Here is a 23,289-nt window from a genome sequence, read left to right as displayed (position 1 = left end):
GCTGCTGCCCCTACAAATTGAATTGAATTCTGAATTATATTCCAGAAACGTGGGAGATTACAAAGGGTCAAAAAAAATATGGATGTACCGTGCTATATTAGAAGCAAAAAAACTTGTTTTGATGAATTGGAAGAGCCGCAAAAAGATTCCATTGAGCACATGGATTGATAATATGGACAGATTAGCTGCATACAAATGAACTGCATGTCGACGCAAATTAAGAATGGATAAATATGAAGAAATCTGGAAGGAATATTTAAGCGGTAAGGCGGATAGTGGGGGGAAGTGGGGGGAGGAGAGAGAGGTGGGAAAATATTGTTTAAAAGGTGTAGTCATAGGTATATCAGTGTATTCAAATCTGAATTGTCAAATTGTGTTATTAGTGTTATTGTGGTTTTTGTTGTATGTGTCTTTTGCGGTTGTTGTTTGTATTGAAAAATGATTAAATAAATAATAATAATAAAAAGTAGCTGCTGCCCCTTGGGAGAGCCATGAGCAGTTTTTCTGGGGCCTGTAGCCTATTCTGCATTTGTTTGCTCCTGTGCAGTAGGAGAGCCTGCAAGGGAGTCATCCTCAGACAAGAATGAGAATGCCCACCCTCAAGCCAGCACAGTGTAGAATGGGGTGCTATGGGCACTGCATCATCTGAGGATACTAGCACCTTCGCTTTTCTCCATGGAATCTGTTATGTAGTGTAGTTTCACCCTGGGCCAACAGGGGGATACTGTATATAGTTTTCACTCAGGTCTGTAGATAGTTTTCACTCAGGTCCGCGCCAGTTATTTTAGGCGGGAACTCTGGGCTGTTGTGGTTACAATGTTGACAGCCGGCTGCCTATAAATACAGGCCGGCTGAGCTGTTCGCAGTCAGTTCTATTCCAGCTTACCATAATAAAGAGCTACTTGAAGAAATCGCTGTGCCGGCTGCTATGTCAACCCACGACTCAACACTGGCGACGAGGGTGGGATGGATGGACATCAGAGCACAGCCAGATGCGGCCAGCCTCTGAACTGAGCTGAATCACTGAGCTGAATCACAGAGCGAAATCACTGAGCGAAATCACTGGGCAGAACCAATTCAGAGCTGACTGTTCTGGCTAGAGCACTGTGTTCCATCCATCGCCCTTCACGCCGGCATCGGAATCATGGCTTCACTTGTGCCTCTACTGCCGTTTGCGCCAGCCTCTGAATCATGGGACTCCTACCTCGCTCGGTTCGACTGCTACCTCCAAGCCAACGAGCTGACAGCAGTATCAAAGGATCGGAAGCGGGGCCTATTCCTCAGCCTCTGTGGGCCTGAGGTGTTTGAGACGGCCCGAGCGTTGGTTGCGCCTGAAGCAGTCCAGGCAACACCATGGGACACGATCCAAGAGAAGCTCCGCAACCATTACGCACCAAAGCCGTCCAAGATTGCTGCCCGCCATGCGTTCTACCACCAGAACCAGGCAGAGGGGGAGTCAATCAACAACTACACCACCGCCCTGCGACAGGCTGCAATGCACTGTGAGTTCCGAGACTTAGACGATGCCCTGATGGATCGAATCGTCTGCGGGGTCCGGGACATCCATCTGCAACGGCGCCTCCTAGCCAAGCCAGACCTCACGCTACAGAAAGCCATTGAGGAGACTGTGGCCTCAGAAGCTGCTGAACGCTCCGCCCAGGAGATCCGCAAGTCCAAGTCTTCACTCCAGTCTGCCAAGGAAAGTTGTTTCGCTCTCACCAACTGCCGCTGCCCGTCTGGAACCACGATTGGCCAAACTGACTCGCCTACGCGACGCAAGCTGAACGTCACGGTGCTCATTGAAGGAGCTCCATGTGACATGGAGATCGACACCGGGTCTGCCCTGTCCATCGTGTCATGGAGCACCATCAAAAGACTGGTACCCAGAGTGTCCAAAAGGCAACTCGACTCTCACCGCGTACACCTGAGAGACTACCAGGGAAACGACATTCCCGTGGTAGGCGTTGGCCGGTTCCGGATCGCCTTCAAGGATTTTTCGGGCCTGCTCCGGTTGGTGGTGGTTGAAGGTCAGCGGCCAAGCCTCCTAGGGCTAGACTGGTTTGATGCCCTCGGCCTGGAAGTCACCGGCATCAACTGCATCTCTAATGCAGAGACTGAGGGTCTGGTCAAAGACTTTGCCGAGGTTTTTGACAACGGACCGCAGTTCACGTCAGGCACGTTTGAGCGATATCTTTTGGGACTGGGCATCCGCCATGCCCTAACGGCACCCTTTCATCCATCCAGCAACGGGCAAGCAGAAAGAATGGTGCGCTCGACAAAAGAGGCACTGGCGCGCCTGGACCGGGGAGACTGGCATGAGCGGGTCGCCGAATACTTGTTCGTGCAACACATCACCCCTCACGCGGCCACAGGGAGGAGTCCTGCTGAACTGCTTATGGGCCGCCGCCTCAGGTCACCGCTCGACCGGCTACACCCAGACTTTGCCGTGGCTGAACCCCCAGGCTGTGCCAACGCACCACGGTCATTTGTCCCAGGAAACCAGGTCTTTGCCCGGAACTATGTGGGGGACATCCCTTGGGTGCCAGCCACAGTAGTGGGAGTCACTGGACCTCGCTCGTACCAGGTGGCACTCGAAGACGGACGCTTGTGGCGACGGCACATAGACCAGCTTAGGCGCAGGGTTGGGGACTTGGACACTACCGAGGTGCCCCCAACTGCGCTGGCGGCTCCAGAAGAGACACGTACAGATGGCGAGGCCCCACCTACACCTCCCTCGCAAACTGCCAGCGTGGAGCCGAACCAAGCCGTTTCAGAACAGACTCAGACCACTCCACTTGCGGAGGCTCCACTCACAGCAGCGGATCCAGGGGAGTTGGTTCCAACGCCACCTAGGGTCGCACCACAGCCTCAGCGAGAACTGTGTGGCCCTCCGGACTTGGCTACCAGCCCCCGGCGGTCTGGCAGAGTTTCCAAGCGCCCAACTCATTTAAAGGACTATGTTGTTGGACAGGTATCACTGTTGGTCTAAGTATGGGAAATGTAACCGATATGCTTTTGTGCCTAATTGAACCATTACGCGTAGTGCTGTATATAAGGAAACCATTACGATTGTAACTAACGCCTTATCTCGGTGGGGAGGGGTGTTATGTAGTGTAGTTTCACCCTGGGCCAACAGGGGGATACTGTATATAGTTTTCACTCAGGTCTGTAGATAGTTTTCACTCAGGTCCGCGCCAGTTATTTTAGGCGGGAACTCTGGGCTGTTGTGGTTACAATGTTGACAGCCGGCTGCCTATAAATACAGGCCGGCTGAGCTGTTCGCAGTCAGTTCTATTCCAGCTTACCATAATAAAGAGCTACTTGAAGAAATCGCTGTGCCGGCTGCTATGTCAACCCACGACTCAACAGAATCAGTGGCTCCCATCGAGATTTGAGAGATCTCAGAGTTGGACTTGAAGCTGCAAAGCTTCAGCTGTTCCCTTGGAGTCTCCAAGGGCTGAAATCGGGGACCCTTGAATGTGCTTTGAAAGGGCTGGAGGAGGATATGTCAAGGTGATGCAGCGTGCAGAATCAAAAATTAAATGCAAAAGGGATCCCGAGACACATTTCATTAATATTGTAGAACAACAGAACAGAGTGGCCTCTTTGCCCTCAGCCTCAACTCTTGTCTCTGCTTGTATCTCTCTTGCCACATATTTAGTGCTCAGTGCAGTTCACTTCCTTTCTCCCTTGCTGGGCTCCCCAGGCAAACAAACCAACTGGTTGTTGGGTGCTAGAAAATAGGCTGTATTCGAAAGCACGTCAAGTGCAAGTAGACAAATAGGTACTGCTCCAGCGGGAAGGTAAACGGCGTTTCTGTGCGCTGCTCTGGTTGGCCAGAAGTGGCTTAGTCATGCTGGCCACATGACCCGGAAGCTGTACGCCGGCTCCCTTGGCCAATAAAGCGAGATGAGCACGCAACCCCAGAGTCGGTCACGACTGGACCTAATGGTCAGGGGTCCCATTACCTTTACCTTTATCCTTGCTGTGAGTTAAACCACAGAGCCTAGGACTTGCCGATCACAAGGTTGGCGGTTCGAATCCCCACCACAGGGTGAGCTCCCGTTGCTGGGTCCCTGCTCCTGCCAGCCTAGCAGTTCGAAAGCACGAAGTGCAAGTAGATAAATAGGTACCGCTCTGGCGGGAAGGTAAATGGCATTTCCATGCGCTGCTCTGGTTTGCCAGAAGCGGTTAGTCATGCTGGCCACATTACCTGGAAGCTGTACGCCGGCTCCTTCGGCCAATAAAGCAAGATGAGCACCGTAACCCCAGAGTTGGTCACGACTGGACCTAATGGTCAGGGGTCCCTTTACCTTTACCTTTATCCTTTGCCTTTACCGGTTAGCCATGCCTACAGCTGTAGTCATTTTACCTGATCATCCTGCGGGAAAGGGGCTTAGCTACCTGGGGCAAAGTTAAGGGGAGATCTAGTCCCCTCTTTGCCTTGTCTTTTGGTGTCTATGGAGGGCATTAGATCTCAGGGGTGAAGGTCCCAAATCAAGAGGGCTGCTTGATTTGAGAGCTTTTGTTATTTGCTCTGCTCCATGACCTGCCAGGTGAAACATTTCCTTATTAATATAGTTTCTGACTGTCCGTCTGTCTTTCTTTCTTTCTCTCTCCTTTAAAAATGATTTTATTTATGATTTTCAATTTTATACATTTCAATAATTTTATAATCACTTTAGCATTTCAAAAACCCCTCTTTCTGTGGTTCCTTCAGTTTATTTTTTAATATTTTCTGCATATCCAAATTTACTTAATTTTACTATTTATTCGTCTACTTTAAATATATACTCTTATAAAACTGCAGATTATTACAATAATCCTGCCAATGTTCTTATCTGTTTACAGTTTATTTGCAAATATTCAATAAACCATTTCCATTCTTTTATAAGGCGTTTGCTATCTTGATTTTCTTATTTTTCTGGTAAGTTTCGCCGTTTCTGCACATTCCATAAGTGTTTGTAACCATTCTTCTTTTGCTGGGACTTCTTCTTTTCCATTTTTTTTGGGCAAGTAACATTCTTGCCACCGTGGTTGCATACACAAATAAATTCCTATATGGTCTGGGTCGTCCTGTCCCTATAATTCCCAGGTCTGGTGTCTCTCTTATTATATGCAATTTCTTTCTTTCCACCCACCCTTTCCCCAATGCTCAGGATGAAAGTGTGGTTGTACCTGCTGGGAGGTGTTGCCCACAATGCACTCCGAAATCCTGCTCTGTACTTGGGAGAGCATATGAGGTAAGGAGACCCTTTGATGAAGGCAGGCAGGAATTGACTTGGCGTGGGCTGCATATGACACATTTCTGCTCCTCTCCCGGCACTCAAGGCTTTTGCCAGCGTGAACGACTTCTTCCCCCCCTTTCTTCTTCTTCTCCTTTTTACAACCTGCTGCTTTTCTTCTTCCTGGGAAGCCTGACGAAATGAAGGGGATTAAGAAGTAGAAAGGAATGTGCTGGCGAGAGACAACTCAGTTCACAGGCCAGCGTAGATAAGGCCGTTCCTGTTAACATAGTTTGAAAAGTGGTGTGCAAGAGGAGGGCGAGGGCGGGTGGGAGATAACAGGCCCTGGCGATCCAGGACAGAGCTTTGCATTTTAAAAAAATAAAAATCAGGAATGCATTTGATGCGTTACAGAGTTATGTGAGCAGGGCATGCAACGAAACTTTAAGTTGTCAAGCTGGGACAGCGCAGTTGAGAGAGCACCAGGCTCTTCATATCAGGGTCGTGGGCTTGAACCTCAAGTTGGGTGAAAGATTCCTGCGTTCATAGAATTGGAAGGGACCCCACGGGTCATCTAGTCCAACCCCCTGCAATGCAGGAATCACAGCTAAAGCATCTTGTCAGATGGCAATGGTGGTTGCTCATGAGTAACCAGTCAGGACTCTGACCTGTCTTTTACAGGTTTTATTTTGGTGCAAAACTATTTACAGTGCAGAACCACAAGTTCATGTCTGCCTCAATCGCTAGCAGAATCCAGGAGTGGTTGTTTCTGGGTCCTCCCCCAACATAAGAGCTTAGTCACCCCCAGCCTTTTCCTTCCTTCTTGCGTTTTACACCTCTGCGCAGGGTGGGCGACGGAAGAGGCATGCTTCCCTCCTGGCCGGCTTGGCCAGGAGCGGTGCTGAGGCTCCCAGCAGCATCCTCTAGCCCTTTCCCCTCCTTTACCTGGGAGGTGTGGCTTTCCCCACCCTCAGACTGAGGAGGTGCAGCGCTGGGGCTTCCAGCAGCATCCTCTGGTCCCTTCCCCTCTTCCCCACTGGAAGTGTGGCTTTCCCCACCCTCAAACTGATGAGGTGCGGCGCTGGAGCTCCCAGCAGCATCCTCAGGCCCCTTCCCCTCTTCTCCATTAGAGGTGTGGCTTTCCCCACCTCAGGAAGAGGAACTGCTTCTCAAGATTTTCAGAGGTTCCCTGTATCCCAACTGCCCTTCTGCCAGTGTGGTGTAGTGGTTAAGAGCGGTAGTCTCGTAATCTGGGGAACCGGGTTCGCGTCTCCGCTCCTCCACATGCAGCTGCTGGGTGACCTTGGGCCAGTCACACTTCTTTGAAGTCTCTCAGCCCCACTCACCTCACAGAGTGTTTGTTGTGGGGGAGGAAGGGAAAGGAGAATGTTAGCTGCTTTGAGACTCCTTAAAGGGAGTGAAAGGGGGGGTATCAAATCCAAACTCCTCTTCTTCTTCTTCTTCTTCTTCTTCTTCTTCTTCTTCCCTGCCCTGTTCCGATGGCAGTCCCCTGACACATCCATGACAGATGGCCGTCCAAGCTTCCTAGAAACCTCCAAGGAAGGAGAGTCCACCACCTTCTGAAGGAGTCCATTCAGTCGAACAGCTCTTCCTGCCAGGAATTTTTTCCTGATGTTTAGTTGCAATCTCCTTTCCTACAACTTGAAGCCATTGGTTCGAGTCCTACCCTCCGGAGCAGGAGAAACAAGCTTGTTCCATCTTCCATGTGACAGCCCTTGAGATATTTGAAGATGGCTATCACATCTCCTCTCAGTCTCTTTTCCAGGCTAAACATACCCAGCTCCTTCAACTGTTCTTCATAAGGCTTCGTTTCCAGATCCCTTCCCCCGCCCCGCAGCTGATAGCATTTTATTTAAAAATCGAGACACATAAGACCATTTATACAAAGTGTTTTGTTAAAAAAGGATCAAGTTGTAAACTAGGAAGGTCTGAGAAGGAGCTTGCCATCCACAGCTAGCAAAAACCTGAGTATGGTTAATGTCCAAGAAGCGCAGAAGGCAGAACCCCTTTTTCTCTTCCCTCACCCTTTTTGAGTCGGCACAACGAGTATCGCCCTTCTTAGCAGCAACCCAAGGAAACGCTTGTTGTTTTTGGGTGGCTGGCGTACCCCATCAGTTCATTTAGAAATCAAAGTGTCCAGTAAAAATAATGCAGGTTTCCTCCATCATAAAAAAGTGAAAACTTTCCTCTTTAGAATACATTTCGTTTCCATTTCCTTGGTCACCCTCCTCTGCACATGTTCCAGGGGCTTGGACTAGATGACCCTCATGGTCTCTTCCCTACAATTCTATTATTCTATGTGTGCCTGCTCAGGATACTCTCTTTGATTCCTCCTACCACCCAGTTTTTCATTTTTCTCCTCCCAACAGCCAGCCATTTTGTGGATGCCCAGTCTTCATCAGGCTATTTTGTGGTTTTGTCCAACCCATGTGGACACCAGCAGTCAACCTGAATGGAGTACTTACGTTTCTTTCTGTTGCACAGCACGGCGAGCAGTGGCAGAAAGATGCCTGCACAACCTGCGTCTGTGACAGAGGGGAGCCCAGGTGTCTGAGGCAGACCTGCACACCTGTGACCTGTGAGAAGGTAATTCCCGAGCTTGGAATCCTGGGAGAATCCCGGCAGTTTGCTGTTCTCTCTTTTCACGAGGCATCTGAATTGCGTGTTCCTAGGGGGAGAGCAAAATACAGCGTCCTGGAGTTTGCTGCGAGGAATGCGTCCCCTCCAAGGGGAGCTGCATCCATGACGGCGTCGTAAGGTACCACGACGAGATGTGGAACGGTACCGGATGTGAGTTCTGCATGTGTGACGGAGGGCGAGTCTCTTGCTGGCATGGAGGGTGTGCCAAGGTGGAGTGTGCCCCGGTAAGAAAATGACCGCGTTTTGAGCAACCTTATCTGTCTAGTTCTATTATTTATTTACATAGAAGATTCCCAGAAACACTAACTAAAAACTAAAAAAACCCAACAGAAAAAGCAAAAATGAAAGCTGGGAATCTGGGGGTTGTGTTTTATTTGTTTTGTTTTATTTGTTTTGATAAAACCATTATAAATTCTATTTTCAGTTTTCAATAATTTATGAATACACATCTTAAAGTCTCATATTTCCAATATCGATACATGTTAAACTTCCCTCCCTCCCTTTTGCGGCTTCTTCTCTTGTTTAAATTTTTAACACTGGATTTTCCACTTCATTAAATTTTGAACTGTTCTACAATTAATCTTGACAATACTTTTAACTGCTTGATTTAAGTAAACCCTACCAATGCACCTAGTTGCATACCATGATTTTCCAAATATTCCACAAATATTCCCCGGCTATTGTTTATTTGGGGTGGGTACCGGGAACTGGCAGGATACAGGCAACTGTGCACTGTGGGGAAGAGGTGTTGGAGTCTGGCTCTGGAGAGGGGGCCACTGATTTGTGGGGAACTGTATCATTGTCAAGGGATTGTCAGGCAAGCGCAGGTCATCCACAGGGCAGGAAGAATGTGAGGCATGAAATGCAATTAGATTTTAGTCACAGAAAATGGCAACACAACAGAGTTCCTCTGACTCGGCCTAATCCAGAGGGATACATTGCTGAAACTGACCACTGCCCCCACCCTTCCCCTCTAGCCTTGCACTCTGGATCCCTCAAAAGCAGACGAAGGCTGCGTCAAGCGGGGGGGGTGGTGGTTCCTCTTCTGGGCATGTCTGGCTTGTTGCTCAGCAATGTGCAGGACTCTCCTCGGTCGGAGTGTCAGAGGGGGAGGTGAGCCAGCAGGACTGGGACTGTCCCGCTGCTGGGTAGCAATTTCTGACTCCTCTCTGTTTGAGTCTGCACTCACACCACAATTCTCAGCCTGTCTTTGAAGGGCCTCTTTCTTCTAACACCCCACCCCCCTTTGACCGCTCCAAGCTCCTGCTTCTAGCGTCTCCCACCTCCTCCCTTCCTCAGACTGCTCTCCAGTGTCCCACCTGTCAGGAGTGCGTGCAGCAGCCAGGCCCTGTGACCAATAGGAATTTGCAGGACTGGGGCCTTCCTAAGTTTGTTCTGGAGAGGCAAGGTGCGGCCTCACAGGCGAGGCCGATTGGTAACTCACAGCACCAGGTGGCAAGAGCTGGGAAGGGATATACAGTGGTGCCCCACAAGACGAATGCCTCGCAAGACAGAAAACCCGCTAGACAAAAGGGTTTTCCGTTTTTGAGTTGCTTCGCAGGACGAATTTCCCTATGGGCTTGCTTCGCAAGACGAAAATGTCTTGCGAGTCTTGAGATTTTTTCCCCGCTTCCCCCCCCCTTTATCTAAGCCGCTAAGCCTTTAATAGCCTTTTAGCAGCTAAGCCGATAAGCCTTTAATAGCCGCTAAACCGCTAATAGCGCTAATCCGTTAAGCCGCTAATAGGGTTGCTTCGCAAGACGAAAAAACCGCTAGACGAAGACACTCGCGGAACGGATTAATTTCGTCTTGCGAGGCACCACTGTAAGGTCAACTTTTCCCTTCGGCTCTTTGCCACAGCAACACGCTTCCTGCCTTGCTGTGTTTGGCTTCTTGCTTCCTGATCCTTGAATCGCGGCTTCTTGACTCCTTGCTTCTTGATCCTTGGACCCTTGGACCCCTTGGCTCCTTGCTTCTTGATCCTCGGACTCTTGACTTCGTGACTCCCGGCTCCCTGACCCTCAGACTCTTGGCTTCCTGACTCCTGGCTTCTGGACCCCTGTTCCTGCTCCCACCCCGCCATCTTGCCCCCGGTCCTGACATCCCCTGCCGGGACTTCGATCACCCGTGAACCGGACCATGATACCACCATCATGATCCAGGGTCTAAGTCATCTTCGGTGTCATCGCTGGGGGGGCTCTAGGGCAGGCGGCACCCCCCAGTCTTCCTCACCCTGCCAGTCTCTGACAATCAGTCAAGAGGCAAGAGTCAGAGGCAAGAGAAACTTCAGAGCTGAAGGGTGGAGCACAGGAGGGGTTGGAGGAAGAGGCAGGCCAGGCAAGTGAAATATTCCCCATCTTTCTCCAGCACAACAGTAAACCCAGAACCAGGAAGGGTACTGAAAGGGGAAGGGCAGAGGACGTTTCCATGCAGGCACAGTCTCTGGCAGGTGGAAGGGGTTTGGTCCCCTGTTCCTGCAACTGCTCCATAGAGTACTGACCTGGAAATAGCTGCCTAGCTGCTAGATTGGTATTCACAGATATCCAGAGCTGTAAAAGCGATGGCAAGTGGTCCAGCTCCGAGGGCCTTCTGGCGGTTCCCTCATTGCGAGAAACAAAGCTACAGGGAACCAGGCAGAGGGTCTTCTCGGTGGTGGCACCCGCCCTGTGGAATGCCCTCCCATCAGATGTCAAAGAGATAAACAACTACCTGACATTTAAAGACATCTGAAGGCAGCCCTGTTCAGGGAAGTTTTTAATGTGTGACATCTTAATGTACTTTTAATCTTTGTTGGAAGCCGCCCAGAGTGGCTGGAGAAACCCAGCCAGATGGGTGGGGTACAAATAAATTATTATTATTATTATTATTATTATTATTATTATTATTATTATTATCTTTGACAGTAAAGAGTTAAGTACCTGCTGTGTGCTCTCGACAGTGGGACTGCCCACTTTCTCACCCCTCCTGCCACAGATGCCCACATACCCAACCCTGGCAGCTTATGGAGCAGCTGTGCACAAGAGCTATGGGGTCCCAGCCCTAGCTGCAGTTGCTCCTGACATCTGGGCAGGGGGTCCATACCCTCTTGTCACCTTTCTTGCCCCTGCTTCATGATAAGCCAAATAAGTGACGCTAGCTAGTCGGGGTGTGTGTGCGTAAGGATTCACAGCATCAGTTATGCAAAGTAAGAGACATTTCGCAAATTTGCATTATTTACAGGGGCAGCCGAACTCGGCTCTTTTGGATGTGGAATTTGGATTAACTTTAGATGGATAGCTATGTATTTTTTAGTCCAGAGTGCACACTCCGCGGCTTATTATCAGTGATGTATTCTAGCTCAGCAGCCCCCAGAGGTGTCATCGGTGCCATTCCACTGAAATATTTTATAAAGTCGGCAACAAAAGCAGCAGGTATCTTCTCTCTCCCCTTCCGCCTGCTTTCAAAACCCTCCAGAATCTTCCCAGCTAGTTCTGTATTTAGGACATTTGCATCAGTAAACCAGAGCTAAATTGAAGCCAGGTCTCCGCGGGTTTCATCCTTCGTTGGGGAAGAATTAACTTTTCTGGTCACATAACTCTGTTTAAGCTGCAACGAGGCCACTGGCGTAGGCAGGGCAGGTAGGCAGGGACAGGATTATGGAGACTATGCAAGAAAAGAAACTCATTTCACACGCTTCCAGCAAACTGGTTGGGATGAGCCTACCGACAAGCAGCAAGTTTCAGGTGGCTGCCTCTTAAGTTCTCCGACAAATGTGGGCTTGCATTTATTTATTTATTACCAGATGACTGGGAGAAGGGTGAAGTTTGTTGGCAGGCATCGTATTGCCCCCAGAAATCCCACAATCCTCTCTTGCTAGCTCCCGCCTCAGCTCTGCTGTTCTGAGAGAGAGAGAGCAATATCCTAGGCATTCTGGGATATTTTTAAAAGGGTGCCACTGTGGGCGTTTAATATCTTTTCCTCAGCACGGCGGGGGCTTCTGTTTCTTTTCGAGGCTTGGGTTAATATGCCTGTTCCCTCACAATGAACAGCTGCAGCTGCGTTTGAGAAGTGGCGACAGCGCATTGTGTGGGATGAGCAGCGCCAATGTGAACCATTCAAGGTTCATATTTCCACAGTAGCTTTGTATAAAAGGAGTTCAGGCCCAACTAATAATAATAATAATAACAATAGCAACTACCATATTTTCCTGTGTATAAGATGCTCCCATGTATAAGACGACCCCTATTTTTTAAAACTCAAAATTAAGACCACTTCCACCAATCACTCACCCACCTGCCCGCCACTGCCAATTACACACTTCGCTGCAGCCGCCAATTGTCTGCCCGCTCACCACCACCAACTGCCCACCCGCCCACTTGCCACAGCCGCCAATCGCCTGCCCAACTGCCACAGCCAATCGCCAGCAGGCCTTGCCGTAGCCGCTAATCTCCTGCCCAATTGCCACTGCCAGTCTCCTGTTTGCTGCTGTCATTAATCGCACATCACCCCTCTGCATTCACTATCTGTGTATAAGACGACACCCAATTTTTGCCTAATTTTTTTAAAAGCAAAAAGCATAGTCTTATACACAGAAAAATACAGTATTTATACGCCACCCATCTGACTGGGTTGCCCCAGCCACTTTGGATGGCTTCCAACATAATATACAGAACCACAACAGCAACAACAACAGCACAACAGAACATCACAGATTAAAAGCATCCTGATACAGGGCTGCCTTCAGATGTCATCTAAAAGTCAAATAGCTGTTTATCTGTTTGACATCTGATGGGAGGGTGTTCCACAGGGCGGGCGCCACTACCGAGAAGGCCCTCTGTTTGGTTCCCTCTAATTTCACTTCTCACAGTGAGGGAACCGCCAGAAGGTCCTCGGAGCTGGACCTTGGTGGATGATGGGGTAGAGATGCTCCTTCAGGTATCAGGGCCGAGGCCATTTAGGGCTTTAAAGGTCAGAACCACACTTTGAATTGTGCTCGGAAACGTACTGGGAGCCAGTGTAAGTTCTTTAGGATATGATAAGATAATCTTTATTGTCATTGTCCCATACAGAACAACAAAATTGAAAATTTCGTTATATGGTCCCAGTGGCCGCTCCTTGTCACCTGTCTAGCTGCCGCATTCTGGATTAGTTGTATTTTCCGAGTCACCTTCAAAGGTAGCCCTACTTAAGGAAAGGATGGCTGTATGTTCCCCCCGGGCTCAGACGCAGGGTGTTCCTGAATGCTGGTGATGGAACATCCTGAGCAAGAAAACATCCCTGTGCTCCTATCCGCTTGTGGACTTCTCAGAGGCCCTATGTTGGCACCGGTGAGAAAGGATGCTGGACCAACTAGGCCTTTGAGGTGGTATTCCATGCTCGTCCTACTTAAGAGTAAACCCCTTGAAGTTAATAGACATGCCCATCTTAGGATCATTAATTTCAAGCAGTTCTACTCTGAGTAGGGCTTAGCACACAGAACGGGAACAGACCAAATGTTGGAAGGATGCCATCCAACTCCTCTTGACCCAATATCAATTACAAGATCTTTAGGTGATCATGAAGATGGAGAAGAGGCACTTAAGAGATTGTGTCTTCAGGTCCGAAGCAGAAAGGGATTTAACCACGATTGCCTCTACCCAAAGTTCACCATGGTTCCCACTTATCAAATCAAATCAAATCAAATATCTTTAATACGGTCAATGACCAGCAAGCAATTTATAAAATAAAATATGACAATATAAGTACTATTGTACTACAGATAACAGTGGAGATATGGCCAAATCACAAAATTGGTACTTATGTTTATGACCAGGTTTCGACTTTTAAGGTTTTAAGGATTCAATTCAAATGTTACTACTGTTTATTATCGTTCCTTCGATGTTTGCAGTTTGAACTCCGTTGCTGTCATCATTGCTCGTCTTATTCTTGTTGCAATGTAACAGTACTTCGCCACAGGCCTGCTGATTTTGGGGTCCCACTTATCAAAATGGAGCAAATCCGAGCTAGTTACCGTATTTTTCGCTCTATAGGACGCACCCGACCATAGGATGCACCTTGTTTTAGAGGGGGAGAACAGGAAAAAAAAATTCTCCCCCTCTCTGCTCAGCGCCCCTTTATCGAAGCAGCAGGAGAAAATGAGCCCCTTCCATTTCTCCTGCCGCTTCGCTGAAGGGACGCTGCGCAGAGAGGGGAAGTTTTTTTTTCTTGTTCTCCCCCTCTAAAACAAGGTGCGTTCTGTGCGTTCAAAGTGCGTTCACCTGAAGCCCCCGGAGCGCAGCGGGAGTTCACGCTGCGCTCCTGAGGCTTCAGGCGGCTACCTTGGAAGCCTGGAGAGCGAGAGGGGTCACTGCGCACTGACCCCTCTCGCTCTCCAGGCTTCAGTGAAGGCAACCCAAAGCCTCAGGAGCACAGTGAGAGTTCCCGCTGGGCTCCGGAGGCTTTGGGTTCCTTTCGACCTGCTCTTTGGGGCTGGCGGGGGGAAGCGCTGCTTTCCCCCACCGCCAGCCTCAAATACCAGGTCAGGGAGCAGCGACCCCTCTCGCTCTCCAGGCTTCAGCGAAAGCAACGTGAAGCCTCCGGAGCACGGAGGGAGTGTTCCCTCTGCGCTTCGGAGGCTTCGCGTTGCTATTGCTGAAGCCAAGGAGCTTGCATTCGCTCCATAGGACACACACACATTTCACCTTAATCTTTGGAGGGGAAAAAGTGTGTCCTATAGAGCGAAAAATACGGTATTTGACAAAACTCCCAATTAAGATTCCAATCGATGCCCTCAGCGGTGGTGGATGGTCGGTACGACAAAGTACAGTACAACGAGAGACTTTGTCTGTGTGGGCAACCTTGTGTAGAGGATCTGTACCACTATTTATTGCAATGCCAGCTATATATGAAACCAAGAGACCGATTTATAAAACCCCTGAATAGGGCTTAGCTGAATGCCACCCCAGGTCTGATCCTGTAGGACTGCTCTTAAGAGGGTCCCCACCCAACAGAACGGGAGGCCATGATGTTCTGAGGAGAAAACGTTAGAGAACAAGTGCTTTCTTTCTTCATTTTTTTCCTTTTCAGAACATAGCGTCGCCACAGGGATCGCACGAGGTGCAAACTATTGTGTAGACCTTTGAAGAGGCTTTCATTTCAACAGCCTCGCTGCCACCACTGTGGCCCCTGGCATTGCATTGTAAGCTGGGCAGCGAAAAATGAGACCGTTATCTTAAATGATCCTCCCCAGCTCTGAATCTTGGCAGGCAGGCAGGCATTTTTTGGCAGGGAGGACCCCACCCCATGCATATTTGCCCTTGCTTTTTATATGAAGTGGGCTCTTGTGCGTGCTGGGGTAGGTAACAGCACCAACTGGGAATGTTAACAATATGTACTGTGACAAGGGCTCTTTCCACACCGCATAATTTTGCAACAGATGTATAAATAGTTTAACCTCCCTTTCCTAGAAGCTCACTTCCCAGAGGTGATCAAACATTGATCAAAGCTTTCCCCGTGAAGGGTCAACGAAATGTTGCCTTCAGAGAAACCATAGATTCATAGAATTGTACAGTTGGAAGGGAGCCAGGGGTCATCTAGTCCAACCCCTTGCAATGCCAGGATCTCAGCTAAAGCATCTATGACACATGGCCACCCAACCGCTGCTGAAAAACCTCCAAGGAACGAGAGTCCATTGTCTCCCAAGGAAATCTGTTCCACTGTCAAACAGCTCCAGCTGTCAGAAGGTTTTTCTGAATGTACAGTCGGAATCTCTTTCCTTGCAACTTCGAGTCCTACCCTCCAGAGCAAGAGAAAACAAGCTTGTCCTGTATACCTGAAGGAGCGTCTCCACCCCCATTGTTCAGCCTGGACACTGAGGTCCAGTTCTGAGGGCCTTCTGGTGGTTCCCTCATTGCAAGAAGCGAGGTTACAGGGAACCAGACAGAGGGCCTTCTCGGTAGTGGCGCCCTCCCTGTGGAACACCCTCCCTTCAGATGCAAAGGAAATAAGCAGCTATCTTATCTTTAAAATAAAATTCCAATAAAAAATTAAAATTTTAAAAAATAGAGATACATTAGGACATCAGTCATTAAAAACTTCCCTCAACAGGGCTGCCTGCAGATGTCTTCTAAATGTCAGATGGTTGTTTACCTGTTTGACATCTGGTGGGAGGGCATTCCACAGGGCGGGTGCCACCACAAAGAAGGCCCTCTGCCTGGTTCCCTGTAACTTCGCTTCTGGCATCCTGGCTACAAAATGCTCTCTCCAAGGAGTCTCACCAGTGTCTTTTCATGGTAGAAGACCTTTTCCATTCTTCTGGATATTTTATGTTATTGTTCATCTCTGGCAGATTTTTTTTTTTAAAATTTATTAAATTTAGGGCTGCCATACGTCCGGCTAAAAATGTCCAGGGGAAACCCAGGTGTATGGCAGCCCATATCGGAAGTGTTGATTTTTGCATGGATGGGGGAGCTCAACAGCTTTGCCCCGGTCCCCCACATTTTATATTACTGCATTTTAAAAATAAATACATTTGTTTATTTGGTTTTTCAGATTAAAGTTTTACAATCACATGTCCAACCTACAACATAAAAACAAGATTCCAAAGAATCTCCTGGACTTCCATTTGTGGGTCCTATTGTTAATCATTTCCTCCTGCATCTTTTATAACAATCCAAATCTTTTACATCTCCATTGTGTCCAAAATTCACCATTAAACTACAAGTGCTATTCCAATACTACTAACAAATTTAGCTGTTTACAATGGTTTTACAATGGTTTTTAAGATAAATTATAGATTTCCCCCATTCCTTATTAAAACTTTTGGTTTTTTCTGATTTCTGATTCTTCCAGTCATTTTTGACATTTTGGCAGAAGCCATCAACTTAATCTGCCATTCTTCTCTGGTCGGGACTTTATCTTCTTGCCATCTCTGGGCCAATAACATCCGCACAGCGGCGGTCACATGCCTAAAGAGTATTTTCTGCTCCATTGGGGTTTCGGCACCTAGAATATTACTGCATTTTTATATGCATTGTGAAGATGACTTTTGTGGGATACAGCTAGCACATGTGGCTAAGAATTTAGATCCACACATATATCTGCCCATGGGTATATCCACCGAGCCTGTGTGGTTTAGTGGTGAGTGTCGGATTAGGAACTGGGAGACCTGGGTTCAAATTCCCCCCCCCCCCCAGTAGTGAAAATCACTGGGTAACCTTGGGCCAGCTACTTTCTCCCAGCCTAACCTACCTCACAGGGTTGTTGTAAGGATAAACTGAGAAGCAGTAGAGCCATGTTCGTTATCTTTATTTTTTATTTTTAAACTGATATTTATTAAAGTTTCAAAGAATACAAAAAACAAAAAAGAAAAATACAAGAAAATACAAAATACAGAAAAAAGAATAAAATTTTTAAAATATAACAAAAAGAAAAAAAATAAAGAAAAACATACAAGATAAAAACAGTTAAAAACACTTTAACTTTCCATAGCATATCTTCCTTACCCTTATTTCCCCGGACCTCCTCATACCTCCCTTTTTTGTATTCCAGTTCAGTTTGTTAGTTCAGCAAATCCTTACCATTAAGCTTTTACCCATTTGTAAACCTTTTTTCGTATCTCTTAAAGCATTACAGCTGGAAACCACTTAGTTTCTATTCAACATCCTTCTAAGATTCATTAATTTTACAATATTTCTGTAAATAGTCTTTAAATTTCTTCCAGTCTTCTTTCACCGACTCTTCTCCCTGGTCTCAGATTCTGCCAGTCATTTCTGCCAATTCCATGTAGTCAATCACCTTCATCTGCCATTCTTCCAGAGTGGGTAGATCTTGTGTCTTCCAATACTTTGCAATGAGTATTCTTGCTGCTGTTGTGGCATACATAAAAAAAGTTCTGTCCTTCTTTGGCACCAATTGGCCGACAATGCCCAGGAGAAAGGCCTCTGGTTTCTTCAAGAAGGTATATTTAAATACCTTTTTCAGTTCATTATATATCATTTCCCAGAAAGCCTTAATCTTTGGGCACGTCCACCAAAGGTGAAAGAACGTACCTTCAGTTATGTTCATTACCTTTATCTCCTTGGCTTGACCAGGGAGGCCCGGGTTCGTGTCACCGTTTGCCTTCGTGGCTCAGTGGCAATCATGCAGTTTGCGCTCTCTCAGCAGCCTAATCTATGCCTGGCCTACCTCACGGGGGGCTTGTGAGGCTAAAAAGGGACCATTGCCCTACCCAGCACTCTTGAGCTCTTTGAAGGAAACCTTTGCGATGGACGACAAAGTAATCAAGCAAGCTGATTGCGATAGCCATGCGGGCTGGATTCAGTCCATGAAACTCAATCCCCGTTTTGATCCCCTGCCAGTTTTGTGGCGTTTCGACTGGGAGCTTGCGGGAATTGTTCTGCAGCCACAAAGGTATTTAAGCACACATATCTTTTGGGAGAGAACCAAGAGTGATGGAATGAGCTCCAGGAGTGATAAAGGGAAATAGGATCTTAAAGACTGCATTCCAGTAAAAAAAAAAAGTTCGGGCTCCCACTGTCTTCTTCCAGCATTGTATTTTTTTTTTTTTAAAATGCTAATTCTGGGTATCATGCTGCGGCTGCCTCTTTTTCCACAGGGTGAAGAATTAGTTCATTTAGAAGGCAAGTGCTGTCCTGAATGCATTTCCAGAGTCAGGCCCTGTGTTCACCAAGGGCGTACCAAATATGTAAGTAGCCTGAAAACTTGGGGCACATAGAACTGTTTAGGTGATGGATTGAAGAATGATATTCACCCAAATGGGAGCCATCAGTGTAGAATCACAGGCTACGTAACCTGAGCCATGTAGGTTTATACCTTGCACATATCTACTTAGCTGAAAGACGCGTTTCTGCATCCAAAAATCTGTTGTTTTTTCTTTTTAAAAAAGCAATATTCTAGCACTTAAGCTAGTGAGTGCTGGAAAGTATACAGTCATACCTCATGTTACGTTTGCTTCAGGTTGAGCATTTTCAGGTTGCGTCCTGCGGTGACCCGGAAGTAACGGAACAGGTTACTTCTGGGTTTCGCTGCTTGCGCATGCGCAGACGCGCAAAATGACGTCACGCGCATGCGCAGAAGCGGCGAATCGCGACCCGTGCATGTGCAGACTTGGGTTGTGTTCTGTTCAGGTTGTGAATGGGCCTCCGGAACGGATCCCGTTTGCAACCAGAGGTACCACTGTACAGTGGTACCTCGGGTTACACACGCTTCAGGTTACAGACCCTACTAACCCAGAAATATTGCTTCGGGTTAAGAACTTTCTTCAGGATGATAACAGAAATCGTGTAGTGGCGGTGCGGTGGCAGTGGGAGGCCCTATTAGCTAAAGTGGTGCTTCAGGTTAAGAACAGTTTCAGGTTAAGAACGGACCTCTGGAACAAATTAAGTTCTTAACCCAAGGTACCACTGTACAAACTTTCCTTGTTGACAAATCTGAAATGAGAGGAGGAACAGAATGGCGTTCCCAGCTAGCATGACTCGCAGCTTCTGTGGTCCTTTGCCCTTTTCAGCAATCAGTTCTATGTGCAACTAACCTGGCAGTAAACCCCACTGACTGCCGTGGGGCAACTTTGGAGCAAAAGTGCATAGGAAAGCACTGTAACTTTGCTCTGGAGAACTCACGGGGAGCCATTGCATACCAGGCTAGCCCTTGTCTGCGGTGAGAGTCAAGCCAGCTCTTGTCTCAATTGCCCAGGTTCTGTTTCTTGGCCATGCTTCAGTGTGCTGGGATGTTGGGAACTGGCTGTGTCTATCAATCAATCCTGAGGTTCTTGCCCCATTCCTCTGTAATGAGAGACATTCCAGGAGCCTTTCGCTCCGGTTTTTTGTTTCCTCTGGGTGAAAGGGCTTTGGAAACTGGAGCTAAGCAGAGAACTCTCAGTTTTCCTGAGAAAATTTCTGAGGTTTTTCTTGCTCCCCTAGAAGTAGGCCAATGTGCTGAATTCCCCCTCCCAATATTCTCCACCATTTTTTGGCGGCACCTGCCATTTCCTCACTGCAATGAATGTATCCCTGGAATGATGCTAGATCCTTGACCTGCACCACAAACTAGATTTAATGAACACTCATATCCAAGTGCTTTGTAAATTGATAGCCATAGCCTTTTATATGCTAACCTTTTATGCTTTTCCACATTTGTTTAATGCCCCTACACCTTCTTTTAGCTTCTTATCTTTTATATGTACCTTCTGTTTTAATAATTTTAGCTTTCCAAAGCATTTCACAGACTTTAAATGATTGTATCCCCACCTACTTATGCTGGTCTATGACGGTAATAAAATTTTGATTGATTGAAGATAGAACCATGGCCTGATGGAGGATACAAAATGGTAGGCAGGCTGCTAACAGCTTGCAGCCAAAACAGCAATCAATAGACACCTTAGGAACAAATAAGCATGCTGGGCTACTACCATGATTAATTGTGAGTGCCACCCCTGAGAGACTATTGATTTTTCCTGCACTTCAACTAGTCCATCATGTTTTGTCAGGCCTCCTGGACTGTCAATCAGGTGATGATTGCTGCCCAATGCCAACCATCTGACGGGGTTGCCCCAGCCACCCTAGGCAAAAATCAAGATTGATCCACAGTAGCCAGGATTGCCAAATTCATAATATTATATATCACAGAAGTACCCAAAGGAAATTTATCCCAGCCCTTTGCCCAACGGCAAAACTATCCTGCTCACTTGCGGTCTGATCACAGTGTGTTTCAAGTCGAGAGAGAGAGAGAGAGAGAGAGGTTGCACAACAGAAAGGCACTTTCAGGATCCTTGGAAACAATCTTGAAATGTTCTCTGTCAATTGCCAGCTTTATTGGAATGGGATTACCTCATTCGATAATGTTTTACAGCACTCTTGCTCCCAAATGTTTAGCTGTTTTATCATAATTTGATGCGATCAGATTTTGAGGGCTTTCCTTATTCTGGCAATTGAATGATGATATTAGCTGCTACATTTGTACAACTGAATGGCTCCTAACAGTGTAATCAATACAGGCAGGGGAAAAAGATCAATGTTGTCTGAACTGTAACATCTAAGCCTGCATCAAAGCATTTGCCGGTGGAGCAAAGCATTCCCTTTCCAAGGCTAGTTTAGCCATTTGTCAAGGAATGGGATGCCTGTTTTTATATCCGAAGACATGTACACATGTACATTTTATGCGCACATGTGTGGCCTCATTCACACCACACATTTAAAGCACAACGATGCTGCTTTAAACAGTCATGTCTTCCCCTAGCCTTCCTCTGGGAGCTGTAGTTTGCTAAGGGTGCTGAGAGCTGTAAGGAGACCGCCCCATCCCCCTCTCAGAACTACAACTCCCTGAGTTCCCTGTGAAGAGGGGTTGACTGTGAAACCCCTTTGGGAGCTGCAGCTGTGTGTTTAGAAATCACCTTACTGTGCAAAGGTAAAATTGAGTTGTTGCTCTATCGGGAGTCAGCAAGGGGGCCGGTCCACTGTCCCTCAGACCTTGTGCAGGGGCTGGACTATATTTGTTGGGGAAAATGAACGAATTCCTATGCCCCACAAATAACCCAGAGATGCATTTTAAATAAAAGGACACATTCTACTCATGTAAAAACATGCTGATTCCCGGACCGTCCGCAGGCCGGATTTAGAAGGCGATTGGGTCGGATCCGGCCCCCGGGTCTTAGTTTGCCTGCCCATGCTCCATCCCCTTTTGGCTCTTGTTCCACATACCACGAAATTTAATAAATAACATAGTGCTGAAAAGATACAATAGGCCAAAGCCGTTATCGTTTTCTCATGCAGAGCGGAGAAAAATGGAAAGAGGGTCTGTGCCGCGAATGCGAGTGCCAGGATTCCGATGTGATTTGCTCCTCTCCGTCCTGTCCGACATGCCCCACAGGCAGCGTGGCAGTTGCCGCGGCAGGACATTGCTGCCCTCCTTGTGAGCCAGGTATTTTTATGACCGTTGAACTTTGTTTCTTTTCAAATGTCTCGCCCCTCCTTGTCCCTGAAGGCTCGGGCGCAGGTATCCTGTGTTTGTTTAATCGTTTGTCTTGTTCGTTTTAAGAGTCTTTGCCCTGCTCTTCAGCCGGAAAGGGTGCCTTACAAATATTCCAACACAAAAGAGTGTGTGTGTGTGTGTGTGTGTGTGTAGATAGCCCAAACTAATATCAGTGTACTGGATGAAGCAGAGATCACCAGTGTTGAAGCAGTGATTCTTCAACACCAGCTTCGGTGGACTGGTCATGTTGTGCTGATGCCTGATGATCGTCTTCCAAAGCAACTACTCTATTCCGAACTTAAAAATGGAAAGCGTATTGCTGGTGGTCAAACAAAAGAGGTTTAAAGACTCTCTCAATGCAAATCTAAAAAAAAGTAGTATAAACACCGACAACTGGGAAACACTGGCCTGCGAGCGCTCCAGTTGGAGAACAGCTTTTACCAAAGGTGTCATGGACTTTGAAGACACTCGAACTCAGGACGCAAGGGAGAAATGTGCTAAGAGGAAGGCACGCTTGGCAAATCCACACTGTGATCAACTCCTGCCCGGAAACTGATGTCCCCACACTGGAAGGACGTGTGGATCCAGAATTGGCCTCCACAGTCACTTACGGACTCACTGTTAAAACCATGTTTATGGAAGACAATCTTACTTGGCTATGAGTGATTGCTGAAGAAGAAGAAGTGTATGAACTGTGGTTGTAATAACAACTGCAACAAATACTGCATATGTGCATATATATTTTTATTTCTTCGCGCTTTTAATGTTTGATGTTTGATTGTGTTTTTAACATTTTGTTAGGAGCCACCCAGAGTGGGCGGCATCATCATCATCATCATCATCATCATCATAGCATTTGTACCCCCACTTTCAGCTAGCAAAACTCCCAAAGCAACTTTCATGAAATCAAAACAAGACACTCCCTACACACAGGCTTACCTTCTAAGAAACAAACAAACAAAAATAAAACACAAGGGACAAGGAGGGAAAGGGGGGGAATTCACAGACTCAGCCCCCAATTTCTAGCGGGTGGCGCTGTGGATTAAACCACAGAGCCTAGGACTTGCCGATCAGAAGGTCGGCGGTTCGAATCCCTGCGACGGGGTGAGCTCCCATTGCTCGGTCCCTGCTCTTGCCAACCAACAATTCGAAAGCACATCAAAGTGCAAGTAGATATGTACCTTCTGGCAAGAAGGTAAACGGCGTTTCCGTGCACTGCTCTGGTTCGCCAGAAGTGGCTTAGTCATGCTGGCCACATGACCCAGAAGCTGTACGCCGGCTCCCTCGGCCAATAAAGCAAGATGAGCGCCGCAACCCCAGAGTAGGCCACAACGGGACCTAATGGTCAGGGGTCCCTTTACCTTTACCTTGATCCCTATCTCTCCCACTGATAAAATGGCTGCCCCCAAATGGCAGTAGAGGGAGAAGAGGCCTGATAAAATCTTTGCCCTCTGACTTT

The 23,289-nt window shown here is 47.6% G+C and overlaps 1 protein-coding gene across 2 annotated transcripts in view; it reads left to right on the top strand.

Moving 5' to 3' along the window:
- The window catches only part of FRAS1 (Fraser extracellular matrix complex subunit 1), a 369,664-nt gene that overhangs the window by 154,389 nt on the left and 191,986 nt on the right, over positions 1-23,289 (top strand). For both annotated transcript variants that reach the window (XM_081020604.1, XM_081020603.1), the window contains exons 7-11: positions 5,160-5,243; positions 7,731-7,832; positions 7,919-8,110; positions 18,460-18,549; positions 21,632-21,779. In XM_081020604.1, the coding sequence (XP_080876730.1) occupies positions 5,160-5,243; positions 7,731-7,832; positions 7,919-8,110; positions 18,460-18,549; positions 21,632-21,779 (616 nt within the window). The remainder of the gene's footprint in view (positions 1-5,159; positions 5,244-7,730; positions 7,833-7,918; positions 8,111-18,459; positions 18,550-21,631; positions 21,780-23,289) is intronic.

The sequence above is a fragment of the Podarcis pityusensis genome (assembly GCF_964106645.2).
Source record: "Podarcis pityusensis genome assembly, chromosome: 9".
In the NCBI taxonomy this organism is placed as follows: domain Eukaryota; kingdom Metazoa; phylum Chordata; class Lepidosauria; order Squamata; family Lacertidae; genus Podarcis; species Podarcis pityusensis.
This window is presented reverse-complemented; position numbering and strand designations above follow the sequence as displayed.